The sequence below is a fragment of the Balaenoptera acutorostrata genome, chromosome 2, assembly GCF_949987535.1.
Source record: "Balaenoptera acutorostrata chromosome 2, mBalAcu1.1, whole genome shotgun sequence".
Taxonomy (NCBI): domain Eukaryota; kingdom Metazoa; phylum Chordata; class Mammalia; order Artiodactyla; family Balaenopteridae; genus Balaenoptera; species Balaenoptera acutorostrata.
The window spans coordinates 155,830,689-155,845,990 of record NC_080065.1 but is presented as its reverse complement, the minus strand read 5'-3'; the positions used below and the strand labels follow the sequence as shown (position 1 = coordinate 155,845,990).

The following is a 15,302-nucleotide window of genomic DNA, read 5'->3' as shown; positions in this document are numbered from 1 at the left end:
AGGTGGCCCAAGGACTAATTTTCAGTAGCACTGGGCTCTCTTCTTCATCACCTCTGAAAACCTCACCTATAAATATTTGTTGAACAAAGAAGGCAATGCATCCTGTTATCAGGATCACAAGATTTGTACACACACACACACACACACACACACACACACACACACACACACAAAACTGGATGTGATTTCTGGCTTTGCCACTTCCCAGCTGTGTGGATTTGGGACATGTTAATATCGTGTTTGACACTAAGTTTCCGTTTTTGTGAAACAGCAGCAATGTAACCCCTTTCACAGGGTCCCCGCAGGGTGTACTGGCAAATGTATGGTAAGTGCTGAGCACAGCGCCTGCCACATGGTGACAATAGTAACATGGTAGCTATGGCCGCCCAGACCCCTTTGGGTTGCTTCATTCTTTTTCCAAAGGCAGGTACCGACAGCAAAATGGACAGTCAGAGGACAAGTTGCAGCCAGCAGGACCATGTAAAGACAGGAAATACAAATCCCACAAAACCCTCCACCCCATCAGGCTGCCACAAGGTGAGATTTCTTTGGTTTTGTTATTCTGTCATTTGCTAATATGTCTTCGAAAAAACATCTATATTTTCTTCTTAAAGATTAGTATCGGATTCCCCAGATGGAAATGCATTGAGTGGCTATCAAATTATGTATAAACAGACAGTCTAATATGATACCAAAATGAGGGGTTTTGCACATTCTCAGTAGTTTGCGTAACAGTTATTATTTTGATTGTCAACCTAAACCTGCCTCTGGCTCACAAAGGCCAGCCCAGTAACCAGGAATGATTAGCCCCCTGTGCTGATGGGGGGACTGGGTGGCAGATAGGGGCTGAAGTAAATCAAGGCTCCTCCCTGTCTCTGGATTCTTCTGCAGCCACCCTCTGGAAATCAGAGTATCACTTAACTTTGGTTTCCCACTATGGGTTTGGAAAAGTATGTCTTTCGTATTCTTTAAAAAAAAATAATTGTACTTAAAGCCTAAGCATTAATATGTTGAAGTGGGTTAGAATGAAAACACACTCAACTTTTTCTGTTACTTTCAAAAATGATCTTGATGTGTTGAAAACAAAGTTCATGATCAAATATCAACCTAACATTTCCTGCATTTCATGCGTGATGCTTAGCAGCCTCTAAAAAAATGAATAATAACCACAGTCATGGTTACCAACGATGGGCCAGGCTCTGCGCTAAGTACTTTGCATGGATTTCTTCCGTGTTTTTTTCCCACCTTTTTAAATTCTCACATTAACTCTCCGAGTTAGATCTTGTTTGCCTTTTAGAGATGTGAGTTTAGGTAACTTTCCCAAGAACCCAGCCAACACATGTGGAACCAGGATTTAAACAAAGTTATGCTGCCTTCAGAACCTTGGTATTTAACCACCATGCTATTCTGTTCACAAAGAAATCTCTGTAATTCTGTTCAACCCAAGCTGTGAGCTCACCTTGTTAATAATGACAGTGATGGGAGTCTCATGTTTTCATGCATATAACCTGTGCCAAGTGCTCTACAGACTTTGTTTCATTTAATCCTACAAACTGAAGTAGGTGTTACTGTTGCACCCATTTAACAGAAGAGGAAACTGAGCACTGGAAAGATCAAAAAATTTCCGCACATTCACACAGCTAATAAGCAGCAGAGTCCACCCAATCTCAGGTCTGTCCTTCTTTAAAGCCTTTGCAATTAACCAGCAAGATATACCGGCTCCTCTGAAGGCCAGCCTGCATGGTGTTTTGGCACTGGGCATGCTCCTACTCATGCCCACAAGGCACAGAGCCCCTTCCCACTTAGTCCCCATTATCCTGCTGCCCTGCCCACAGCTGACAGGGCCCAGAACAAACACTTGACTCAGGCAGTCTTCCATGGGCTGACCAGAAGCCCATGGGTAATCATATGGGTACCAGTGGGGGCACCCAAGCCTGGATAGTAGTAAATCAAACCCTTTTAGACACTTCAAAAGCAGGACAACCAGGGAGAATGCAACGAACCCTGCCCTGAGTAGAAGCCATGAGCAGATAATTCTGTGAGGAAGCAAAAGCCATACTGCAAGAGAAGTCAGCTGCTGTGAGTAGGAAGAAGCTGGCAGAAAGGGAGCTTGGTACCCGAGGATACCTGAGGTTGGTATCCTGAAAACTGCTCCACATGAAGCTCACTGCAGCCACTGGACCAGGTTCCCAGCTTCCTACCTCTCTTCATGTAACAGAACAAATCCTCATTACTGGAGGCAACTGAGAGTTCCTATGTTCGTGTCCTGAATAGACCTATGCGCCATATGCATCAGCCCTTGGATTGGATGCAGTAATGGAAGGTGCACACAGACTCCTGCAGGAGCTACAGCAAGCCTGCCTGGGGCACATTCCCACTCGCTACTCTTCCTTGCTGCGGTCTTGAGCTTGTTGCTTTGCCTCTGGTACTCTCAGCTGCCCCATCGGTATGACGAGCCGTGTGTGAAGATGAAATGAGATGCAGTGAATGAAGCTGGTGGCCCAGGGCCTTAGTACACAGGAGTCCTTAATAAGTGTCACTTGTGTGGTTATCATTATCCTTAACTGCCCAGCCACCTTGTAGCTCTGAGGCAGGAGGACCCGAAGCTGAGAACACTCCAGTGTGACAACCAACCCATGCCCACAGGTTGCATGATGTGAATGAAAGAGGGAACCGGAGGTGGACATGCCCTTTCCAGTGAGAATGCCGAAGGTAGAGAGAGGGCCTCCCTGAATCCCATTCCCCTTTGGGCTGTGATTCATGGGATGTAGTTGATTCTACTGGTCAAAACGTGAAGATGGAGATAAAAGAGGTGGCCAGAAGAAGGGAGTCCTTATTCCTCCCCTAGAAGCAGTGAAAAAGCGATTCTCCCAGAGCCTTTAAGCAGCTTCCCTCACAACACACAAGGGCTCCACGCACCAAGAGGCTAGAGTGTATCAGAGGATTCCAGCTCAGGGTCAGGGCACGGCCCACCCCAAGTGCCCCTGACCCTTCTCAAGTGATTCTGGATTCTAGTTAGGGGTGCAGCAGACTTCTGGGACTGGAATCCCGTGGCCAGCTGGACATCAGGATTAGATGTGCCCTGCTGGCTCTAAAACCCATGGAGAGGCCTTCTTCTGGATGATACGTTTTGGAGGAGATGAGGTCTACAGAAAGGAAGTAGGCAGCACAAATTAACGTAGGTAGGAGAAAGGGGAAGCGGGTGTCAACGACTGTCAGCGCACTGATGGAGCTGCCAGCAGATTGCTGAGCAATGCCCTGTTCAACTTCCCAGGGTCAACTATTGTGACCCTACTATGTGCCTAGTGCGTGCTGGAGACAATATTAGACCTTGCAATATGTCACCAGTAAGGTAGACGAGATCCAGCCCAGATGTGCCTCTTCTGTGAAATATATTGGATATTCCCAGATCATAGGAATGTGAGAACAAAAATAATAGCTCACATTTATGAAATGCTTGCTAAACACTATTGTAACTACTTTATGCATATTATTTCATTTTGATCCTCACAAAAATCCTTTGTGATAGGTCTTATTAGTACCCCATTTTACAGTGGGAAAACAGAGTCCAGAGTGGTTAAGTAACTTTACCAGAGGTAACATAACTATAAGATGGTTCGAACCTAGGCAGTCATAAATCCTAACTTCTCTGTGCTCTGAACTCTGTGCTCTGAACTCACTACAGTTCTGCAGCGCTTGGTCATATTTCCATGGGCATATTTACCGTCTCACCAACAAGACTGTAAGCACCCTGCCTTCTGGGGCCATGGCGTAGATGGGCTCTGGATGCCCGGGACACTCAATATGTATGTGTTGATTGATTCCATTTAGAGAAGCTTTAGGGATGCGTATAAATCCCCAACGGTCACCACTTGCTCCCTGCCCAAAATGTTGAATTTCCAGATTGAGGTGCAGATGGAGGAGGGGAAAAGAGGTTCCTAGGCATATTTTGTTCATTTACAATATTACAAAGAACTTGATCATTTAAAAATTAACCATGTCGCGTACATCAGATCTTACTGAATGTTGCATCTTACCAATAAGAAGAAGGCTCTAACAGGAGGTATTCCTTGCAGTAGACATGTCACCACGTTTGCATACACAAACAGTACACAGCTGAGGAGACAATCAAATCTGCAAAACTCCATTCCCTCCTCCAACAAGCAGATAGATAAATTATATATGACTAATACATACATTCATACGTGCACAAATAACAAGTGATAATAGGGAAATTATAAAAACAGAAAATCATAAAAATATAAGTAACAGGGAGGGAAGGAAGGAAGGAAGAAGAGGAGGAAAGAAAAGAAAGGAAGAAAGGTGTTATAACATACAGACTAACCAACATACGAAGTTCACCTTGTCCACGTGAATGAATGGAGCTTAGGATGCATATTTTTAGAGAAGAGAAAATGACATTCTGGGGAATAGTGATCTGGGCTCAACCATGGTATAGGTTCCGTTTGTCCAATTTATGTTGAAATCTTTCATTAACTAGCTGCATGACTTTGTGAAAGCTACCTCTTTGGGCCTCTTTAAGTTATCTGAGCCAATAAATATGCAGTTTGCACATCCTTACAATGCACTTAATAATACAAGCCTCACTATTTTACAGGATGAAGCAGTAGAGATGAAGAACATGGGCTCTGACTGCCTGACTTCTCTGTTCTTTTGCTAGTAATACAACACTGAGTAAGTTATTCATCTATTCTGTGCTTCAGTTTCCTCAGGTATAAAATGTGGATTATAACAGTTCTACATCATAAAGTTGTTGCAAAGATTAAAGGAGCGAATACGTGTAAAGTATTTACAATAGGGGTGGATCTAGGTGTGTAATACATGTTAGCTATCATAACACCACACAAGATGCAACAATCGTGAAAAAAATTTCAGGTGCTCTGTAAATGGAAGAGATCACTGTGGCCAGAAGATGAAGGAAGTCTACAACCTAAGCTATATGCCTGCAGGGAGAAAAACAGTCATCTTTTCTGGTCGACACTAGGCACATGCTTCTCTACTCCAAGGCTACATTTGTGTCTGCAATGCTCCCATTCACTGAGTTCCTCCCAGGTACCAGCACTGTGCTAAGGAGTAACTCATTCTATCCTCACAAAAAAATACCACGAAATGGATATAATTATCCCTAATTTGCAGTCAGAAAACCGAGGTTCCAAGAGGTTAAATGACTTCCCAAGAAAGAGAAGGTGGCAGAACTAAGAAGTCTGAAACCCAGGCTGTGTTTCTGAGTCTAACTTATTTCAAATGTAGAGACTTAAGTACTCAGCAGATCCTTTAGAGATACAAATGTTTCTATTTAGGAGACAATTCCATTTTCTTAGGTCCCTTAGAAAATTATATTCTGATTTTGTAGGTATAAAGAAACAAGGATTATTGCATCATCTCTATGGGCCGGTCCCCCCCAAAAAGACTAAAGTCTGTGGGATTTCAGGTAGGGATAGTCCTTCAAAGCACTTCTACATATTTCCTCCAGGATGACTGTTGGCAGCTCAGAAGGGGATGTTGCCCTGGTCAGGGCTCCAGCCTCTCTGGGCTTCCATCCTCCTGACCCTGTATCAGTAGTAGATGTCTGTGCATTTATTTGCCTGCCCATCATCCATTTCTCCTCCTGGTAATAACTCTCAGATTTTCCTTTGAAGAATTACTCCCCCAGCCTCCCCCTTTGCTCCCAGACTTTGTGGTTTGGGTAGAACTAACCAGCAGCCTCCCCAGTTCCAAAGGTGGGTCGTATGACCCAAGCCTGATGAAATAGCGTATTTCATTCTCCTGGCCACAGAGGTTATGGATAGGCATGTAGCTCAAGATTAGTCTGGGAAATTTTGCTGTACCTATTGAAGAAGAGGCTTTTTCTTTCTACTGGGGCTGCTAATCCAACAAGACATATTTCTGGAACTTCTATAGCCAGGTTTCCACTGCAAAGAGAGCATCTGCCTAAGAATGAAGCCAACAGAGGAAAGGGCAGAGGTAGAGATACAGATTCCCTACAACACTGTTTGAGTACCTAGATACATCCATGCCTGCAGCCATAACCCTGGGCTCTTTCAGTTGTCTGAGCCAATACATTCTCTTTCTGTTTAGGCAAATTTGAATTGAATTTCTTAAAAAAAAATCCTAATCAATAAGTACCCATTGTTACCACAGGGGAAATGTAGGGGGGAGGGCTAAATCAGGAGCTTGGGATGAACAAACACACACACTACAATATATAAGATAGATAACAACAAAGACCTACTGTATAGCACAGGGAACTCTATTCAATATTCTGTGATAACCTATATGAGAAAAGAATCTAAAAAAGAATGAATATATGTATATGTATAACTGAAGCACTTTGCTGTACACCTGAAACTAACACAACATTGTAAATCAACTATACTCCAATAAAATTAAAATATTTTTAAAAACTTTAAAAAATAAGTACCCATTGGATACACAGAGTTCCTTACACATGTTTATGAATGTCAGGTTCTGTGCCAGGAGTTAGAAACACAGAGATAAATTGGACATAGTGCTTGCCTTCAGGAAGCCCATTCTCTAGTGGCAGAAATAGTCATATAAAGAGATAATTATAGTACAGTGGGGTAAGTGTTATAATATGGGTGTGTATGTAAACAAAGAGGAGGGAACACATTCTCCTACCATAAAGGAGTCCCAGAAGGATCCACAAAGAAGAAATTACATGGACAAGAATTTGAAAGATGCTTTCATGTTGAGTTTGGTCTAGAAAGGAGGAGAGTCATAGTTTATGCAGAGTCACGAGAAGTATGAAACAGTAGGCAACAGTGAATAGTTGAGTGTATCTGAAATGTAGGGTGAGTCGGAGATGACTCACCTGGGTGCTTCATGTAATTTGGCAAAACCCCAAGACATTACTGACCAGCTGGCAAACAGTGAAGGGATTTGCACGCAGTTTGGGAGCTGGCTTCTTCCAAACACAGATGACTGGACACTGATGTGAGGTACAACCAACTACATAATTTGTTGAGCTCAGTGCACAGTGAAAATGCAAGTCTCCTAGTCCAAAAATTATGAAGAATTCAAGATGGTGACAGCAGGACCCTTCAGAGTGCAAGGTCATATACAACTACACAGGTTGCCTACTCAGGAAGCTGGTCCTGACAGAAGGGCTAGGGAGATACCTGCCTCTCATCTATAACGTGGCCTGGCCTAATTCCCACCAACGCTTTAAGCCAGCCTCCCACCTGAGTGATGTGAACAGGGAGAATCAGGGCAATGTAAGCCCAAGCTAAGAATTCTTACATTTTTGTTGCTGTGCTGATTATCCACCTCCCACCATAAGCAACAATGCACAGATAGCTATCTCTTTCTGCCTTGACAAACCTCTCCTCCCCTTCACCAGCCCCTAAAGCTGGCCCCAAGAGCAAGTGTGTCTGTAAAGTCACTTGGCTAGGCACTTAGGCATCTAAGTAGTGGAAGAGCAGTTTTTCAGAGGACAGAAGAGTAAGGGATGGAGGCCATCTGGGACTAGAGTAAGATCCTAGGCATACATGAGATAGAAATTCCCAGACTGTATCCAATGACAAACTTATTAATGTTTATAGTTTTCCCTCTTTGCCTCCCACTAAAGAGGATCCCGCCTTTGCGGGATCTTCAACTTCTCCTCTTCTTCTACCCTCTCAGGATATTTCTGCCTTTGCCAGTCAATTCTTGGCTCTTGTGATACAAAACGAGGACAATAGGTAGAGAGAGAGAAAACTTCCAGCCAGTGTAGAGTGAAGGGGTTTCCATGGGAAGGACCTAAAACAAATATAAGAAGCCAAAGGAAAGTGAGAGAGAAAGGAAAGAAAGGAGCCTAGAAGACCCCAGTTTTAAAGGAGTTTGTGGATAGGAATTGAGGATAAGGTTCTGAGAGAGACTTGGGTAAACCACAGGATAGGAGAGATACTGAGAGAGACAGAAGAATGGAGAAAGGGAATATTAGATAATATTGCTGAGTGTTATGACTTGAACTTCATTTTGACGAAATGACATGATTTGAGAGAAAGCATTAAAGACTGAAATTGCTCACAGTTACTCTTATCTATTGTGGTACTGGGCCATGTGGGATCTGAGCTATACTTGGGTTACTCTGGTATTCTATGAGATGCTAATAAGTATTATATATACACACGGAGACATAAATATATTCACGCCAAATGTTTCAATGGGCAAGTAAATCTGTGAAATGCTGTATCCTAAATCTTTCTCTTAGAGCATCCCATTAGCATACTAAAGGCTCTGGGAAGTCCTGCAGCACAGAAAGCTGTTCAAAGCTGTGTAATCCAGTGCTGCCTAAACTTATTCTACTGCATGTCACAGAATATATTTTATTGTTTTGAATAAATTTAAAATAATACAATTTTAATAAGACTGACCTTAAGCTCTCCTGTCTCAAGAGTTTAGGGAAGGCTTCAAAGACAAAGTACATTTTAACTAGTCTTTGAAGAATGGAGAAGGTAGGGAGTAGCCAGTTCAGTATATAAAAAGGAATAAATAATAGTAAATAAATAAATAGCTCAAGATCGGTGAGCAATTCCCTGGGGGTTAAATGTAGAAAGAAAGGGTCTGTGGCACTTCGACTTATTTTCACCAGGGAGAAACTATCCCCACTTTCTGTCTCTACCAGTGCACTGGAAAGTGAGTGCTGAGATGACGGGGCTGTTTGGAAGCAGGCGGCAGCTCACCTGTTCTGAACCATACTCATGGCCATCCAGTCTACAGGATACACATTTTTCCCAATGAGGTCCTTGAACATGATGAATGTCTCCATCAAGAAGTCCTGCAATAGTAAAGCAAAACACACCTGTCATTTTGCTTTACAGGAAATGACTGGAAGGGCCCCGATCTTGTTGGCTGTTCAAATTTTTCCTTTATTATTTTTTGGAGGTGCAGAAAGGGAAGGGGTACAGCCTTTTGTTAAGTAAATCCAATGAAACCAATAGAGTGGATTTTTTAATGAAATCTTACGATTTGTTACCGGGAGACTGTTTCACAAATACAAATGGAACATGAATATGGAATGTGAAAACACTCTCAAAATAAAGCACTATTAATTCTGTCTTTGGGAGTAAAGAAGTAAATGCATTCATTGATGTGGCAATTTTATAATCATCTTTCCAAATATGTATTTGAGGAGGAAATGATCTACACTATATGAATGCATCTCAGGCCATTGAGCAAACAAACTATTATTAAAATGAACATCTAATTACTGTACTGTAAACACAGCTAATTCATATGTCATAGGCACGTGAACAAGCAGCTTAGAGGAAACATGACAGGGATTCTCTCCTTCTCCTTTGAAGAGGTTCAAAGTGGACCTCAACATGCCCCATCAGATTTTTCAGTGGATCAAACTTGTTCTCTACCTTTGGAGAACACAAATTCAAGACAAATCTAGATAGCAAAGACCAGAACCACTGGCATCCTCCTGAGCTACAGGAAATGAAGGCATCCAGCCTGTTTGCTTAAGGTAAAATTAAAATCCATAGGAAACCTGTTCAGAGTTCTTTCCTTAAGCCAGTGGTTTTCAGATTATTTTAATAGCAGAATTCTTTGTTCAGAGACAATCTTACCTGGAACCTAATACATAAAATAGATAAAAGTAGAAAACAGCTCTGGTTGAAGTGTGTGTGCATGCACGCATGCCTGTGTGTGCGTGTGTGTGTTTATGGTAGAAGATAGTGAGGCTAGGAGAAATATAATTTGAAAATCACTGCTTTAAGCTAAACTGCAAAATTCTGGAAATGAGATTGGTTCCTTTCTAGCAATCATTGCTTCTAGGGAAAATTACCTCAATGCTTTAAGTCCCAGTTTCCGCATTAGCAGAATGGGGTAACATCTACCTCAAAGGGTTGATTAAGTGCACACTGTCTATGAGATGCTCCACACAGAGTCTGGCCCACTGTAAGTGTTCACTAAGTGCTCGAGGATGACGATGGTGAGTATAATCGTTCATCCTTGACGTCACCTGGGGAGGTGTGGATATCGTCACAGGCACACTCCCTTCCTGTGGGAATGGAGAAGACCTCTGCCTCACAGATGGAAAGCCTGGCTTCTGAATGAGAAGATGCAGCACGGTGTAAGGGCTGGAGCTGAGGTTCACATCCTCTCTCTGCCACATACTGTTGTGTGGTCTTGAGCAAGCAGCTTGCAGACTTGTAAAATGTGACTACTAACACCTATGCCATACTGTTGGAGGATTACATAAGAAGTGTAAAATTTAATACATAACAATTCCCTTTCCTACCATCCTTCCCGCCCTTCCTTCCACTGAGAACCAAAAATTAGGAATCCAATCTTTCTATTTCCATGTCACGTAACATAGAGAACTTGAGGGGGAGAAATCTTGGGTTGTTTAGCTTTCCTTTTGTTTCATTTTTTTGTATATCCGGAAAGAGGTTCCATTTCTTGCCAATCCTACTCCAGTTAGGAGACCTTCTCAAAGCTAAATGGATGAAGGGGCAGGACACTGGCTTCCTATTGATTCTTTTTGTGGGCTACTCTCTGAGGTTGGTCCAATTCTGGTGCCCTTGCTTCCTTCAAGGAGAGTTAAAAGTGAGCCCCTGGTAGCAGAACCCCTGAATCTGGCAACAGTAAGGAGACAGTGACAAAGCTGACCATACTGAGGGCAAAGGGACGACTACACCCTGGGACAGCCCGGGCTGGGCTTTATGTTGATGATGTCATCTGCTGCAGAGGGGCGGGCCCACAGGCCACCCGCCGCAGGCAGACCGTCCTAGCAAACGAGCCCTGAGAGGTTAGAAGAAGAAAGGGGCTCAGAGGCCAACTTTCTCTATGCGTTCGTTATTATAATGTAATAATAGCTAACTTTTAGTGGACTCTTACAGTGTGAGAGCTACTGTGCTCTCATTTAATCCCGTCACAGCCCTGTGACATAAATGATATGATCCCTACTTTACAGATGGGTAAACGGAGGCTTAAGAAATGTTAAAGTTAACTTGCTCAGCTGGCGGGTGACAAACCCTGGATTCAAACCCAAGACTGTGGGACTCCAACACTCATGCTCTTAAGCCTCCAAATGTCCGTGATTCATCAACAAATACTGGTTTTCAGGCATATGTAGACTAGGCACCCAGGGCTCACGTATGACATGGACAGAAGATGTGACCCAGAAGTGATATTTACAAGCCTAAATGGGAGTGAGAAACAGGGAATCACACAAACATGCCTGCAAACTTAGACCCACACATACTCCAGGTGCACAGGAAGACATTCGTGCCCTAAACTCTCAAGAATCTTTTGTGTAACGCGTCTCCCCAACACTGCCCCAGAGCATCCTATAGACTCACCACAAGTTCAGAGCTGGTCTGGAATGTCTCAATATAGAAGGAATAGTGCTGGTCACCCATCTGGTTTAAGATGGCTGTCATACATGCCACAAAGTGACTCTGCAAGAAATAAAGAAAAATGCCATGAAACAGTGGAGAGAGGACCATGAGATTCATCTTCTTCAATTACTTGACTTCAGACCGGAAAACACCTCTCTATCCCAGGTGAGTATAAAAAGGTTCCCCAGGGATGGAGAATTTCTCCTTAGCAGATGAGCATGTGAAATTTCCCTAAGAGTAAATGTCTCCTTATGGCTCATTCATCAGCTCATTCATCCAAAAAGCATTTATTGAACACCTATTACATGACTAGGACTATAATAGGAGCTCCAGATATAGACAATAAGGGTCCTATTCATTACCTCTCCAGCTGCTTGTACATTGGGAAAAGAGCACTGTATTAATGTCAGGAGATCCAGCCTGTATCAAGATTCTGGACACAGTGTGATTTTCTGGTAAATAATTTTACATGTCTAATCTCCAACTGTTCCATCTGTAAAGTGGGACAATAACCCATCTGTATCCACCCTGAGAGGTGTATCAGAAGGATCAAATGGCTCCCATGGTGCCCTGAACACACTGAAGTTCCCTACAAGAGCATCAATTGTTGGACCATGAATCAGTCAGTGAGAAGCCAGCAGCTGCAGGGCACAAGTACTTGCTAAGGGCCACGGACGATAAAAGAAATGAGAAGAGGTAGTCCTTGCTCTCAGGAGTTCATGATCTAGTTGGGAAAGCAAGATTAACAACCATGAGGAAAAAAGTACAAGACTTTGATCAGCGAAGCAGATCAAGTGCCAGAGAGATTCAGACAAGAGGGAAATCAACGCAAGGACGTGGAGAGGAAGTGGGTCTGAAAGGATCCACGGGATCAGAGAAGCAAGAACCACACCCTTTCATGCACCAGAACACATCACCACACCCTCTTCTGCTTCTTCTCTCCCAGATTTTATAAGTCTGTACCAGCGTGGCACTTTCTGTCAGGGCTGGTGTCTGAAAGCAGAATTTAGAGGGATCTACTCTGGGAACCTGGTAAAGGAAGTACTGACCATAAATCCACCAGCTGGGAGAAGCCACTCAAGAGTGTCTCCCACAAGAGTCCACTGGGCTGCCATCTTAACCAAAGGAAGTCCCACTGTCACGGGCAGGCCTGTGGAAGATGGGCAGCTTGGCGTGATGCAGGTGTCTCCAGGAAACCCCACTTCTGAAGGGTGTCAGACCTAACACACACCAGAGAGGTGGGCCTGGACGTGTTATGTCTGAACCAAGTATTATATTTGTATCACAAACTGCTGTCTTTGTTAAAAAAAAATAAAACTAAAAGACAAAAAAAAAAAATAGTGTGAAAACAAAAAAATCCTCCCAGATGACAGGGTTACAGTTCAGTGACAGTGGTGGAAGGAACAGCCTTGATGTCCCCAGGAAGCTCCTTCTGCATTCCTCCACAGGAAGTCTTTTGGGTAACTGAATGTTCTTCAAGTTCACATCCCCAAAAGTAACTCCCAAAGATACAGATTCTCATTTGCTTCTAGGTTCTTTTCAATTAGGACGTTAGGGATAAAATGCTTTCCCAGTCAGCAGGACCAGCTGTGCCATCTGTGGGGCTCAGAACAAAATGAAAATTAAAGAGTCCTTGTAAAAATTCTTCAGATTTTCAAGACAGCCACAGGGTCCTTCTGAGCACCGGGCCAGGTCACACGCCTGGGAAGCCAGCTCTGCCTGCCAGTGACCACCACACGCGTGCACCATAAATGTTCAGAAAACATGCAGAGCTGGCAGGGGGCACAAAACTGGGACTCTCATGAGTAAAGTCAATGACACTATGTTGCTGGGGACCTGGTACCTCTATATGGGGGCCAACCGCCTTGGCCGTCCAGGGAGTCAAATCCTCTCTCCGGCTCACGCCCTCAGGGGGTGATGGTGAGTCTGTGAAATTATCTGTCCCTTTCAAACCAGACAGAATGCCACCATCACTGCTAATTTAACCAGGTCCCACCGAAACCAAGAAACAAGTGTGTTATTTTTTATCCTTCCATCCAGGCTGGACGCAGGAGGGGAGAAATCTTCTGAGTTTGTGTGTGTGTGTGCGTGTGTGTGTGTGTGAAAGAGAGAGAGAGAGAGCACACGCGTGTGTCTCCTCTACTCCCTCCATCTCTTCTGTGAGGGGCTTCCTCCAAGAATTCAGCTGGTGGCCACTAGAGGTCTTTCCTTTTCACATGGTAGCTGCCGTGCAGTTTTTTCGGCTTTTTATTTATTCCTACGTGAGCAGACCCACTACACTTCTTGCATAGAAACAGTGAAAATTACAATATAAAGGACTTATTATTTCTTCTTTTGGAGTAATTCTGCTGCTGGCCAAAGCCTGACTCATTTTGCAAAGAAAGGAAGGACATTCTCTGCAGGTAATTCCACTGCTTCAAAAGGTAAGAGATCTGGGTAGGTTTTATTTTTTGTGATGGATCATCCTTTCAGAGAAAATGCTATCGTCTCTTGGACGACAGTTTACTTTTAAAGCTTTGGCTTAAATGAGTCCTGGGATTGTGAGCGTGTGTGTGTGTGTGTGTGTGTGTGTGTGTGTGTGTGTGTGTGTGTGTGTTGGAAAATCCACCATTGTCAGAACTGCATGCTGCCCCAAATGCATAGATACAGATACGGAATGCTTGGTATTTCCAAAGGCTTGATTTGAATTTGAAGGGGAGGAAAGCCAACAACAAACCTCAAAGCTCAAGTTGCCTGGAAATTACCTTGAAAGGCTGCATTGTCTTAAGCCTTGTTTAGAGAAACTTCCATGCTTCATTTTAAATGAAAATAAAAGGGGAAGGGGATTCCAGTGCCCATCTAGAGACAGTGACCATTTTACCAAAGAAACCATTATCTTTTTATAAGGACTTGCTCAGGGTGTGTACAGTTCATCGATCAATCAGAATTACTTTTACCAGCTTGTTCATTTCTTCGTTCTAACTGCCCCATAGAAAAACCCGGCTGAGTGCCTTCCAGTACGATCTGTAGTGTGATGTGACTGAAGTTTGGACAAGTTACCTGCATTTGGCTGTTAATGAGAAATGACAGTGCTTTACTTCCCACTGGAAGCTTCCCTTTTTGTCTGCTATGGTGTCTAGCCCACTTTAGTATCAAATCTGCCAGAAATCGCACCGATGTGACTGACTGATTTCTGAAATGGCATGATACACCAGCAGCAGGTTCTAATTCAGTAAAGGCTCCTCTCTGTCATTTAAATTAAAAACCAAAAGCCCCTCTCTGTCGTGCAGTGATAGAATGGTGGAATCGCATTGTGTTTCTCTGACGTTTATCCCTTTTTCAGTAGTGTCCTCAGCACGGCAATCCACCTCTTTGCTTCCTGCCCCTTTTCCCTTTTACAAGTTTGAGACCTTCTACATCCACCATGTCTTAAGTGTTTAGAAAGAGCTGCAGGGATTGGGAGTGGGGGTGACGATCAGACTGCATTTGCCCTAGCAACTCAGACACTCCTGATGTTGACATTGCTCAAACTTTACAGTGTCGGACCCCAAACTCCCAGCCCTGTCGGCAACATGGAAAAGCCTGAATACCGCATGGGGGACAGGGGGGAAGAGGGATCCCTTGCAATTCAGGCTAGTGAGAATGCCCTGCCTTCCATCCTTGGTGGAGATTTTGTGGTCAACATATATTTACTACCAAGGCGTGAGGCAGCCACTCATCCATACCCAAGCAGCATTCCAGGGGCCCAGATAGGAAATCGCTTCTTAAAACAGAATACCAGGGGGACCTGCATATTAAATTCCAGAGAGAAACTGTATCTGAGATGCTGTCACAAAGCAGGCAGAGTCACCCCGGCTCCATTCGGGGTGGTTTAAAATGTAGCTAATGCATCACAGCATGAAGAGACATGGTTTGAAACTAGGTCAAACGTGTAAAAATAAATGCAATCAT

General features: G+C 43.6%; 1 protein-coding gene across 1 annotated transcript in view; it reads right to left on the bottom strand.

The window, feature by feature from the left end:
- DOCK2 (dedicator of cytokinesis 2) overlaps positions 1–15,302 on the bottom strand; it is a 418,871-nt gene that overhangs the window by 87,310 nt on the left and 316,259 nt on the right. Inside the window, exons 29-30 of the mRNA XM_028163781.2 lie at positions 11,334–11,432; positions 8,706–8,800 (exon numbers count right to left, since the gene is read on the bottom strand). Of these exons, the coding sequence (XP_028019582.2) occupies positions 8,706–8,800; positions 11,334–11,432 (194 nt within the window). The remainder of the gene's footprint in view (positions 1–8,705; positions 8,801–11,333; positions 11,433–15,302) is intronic.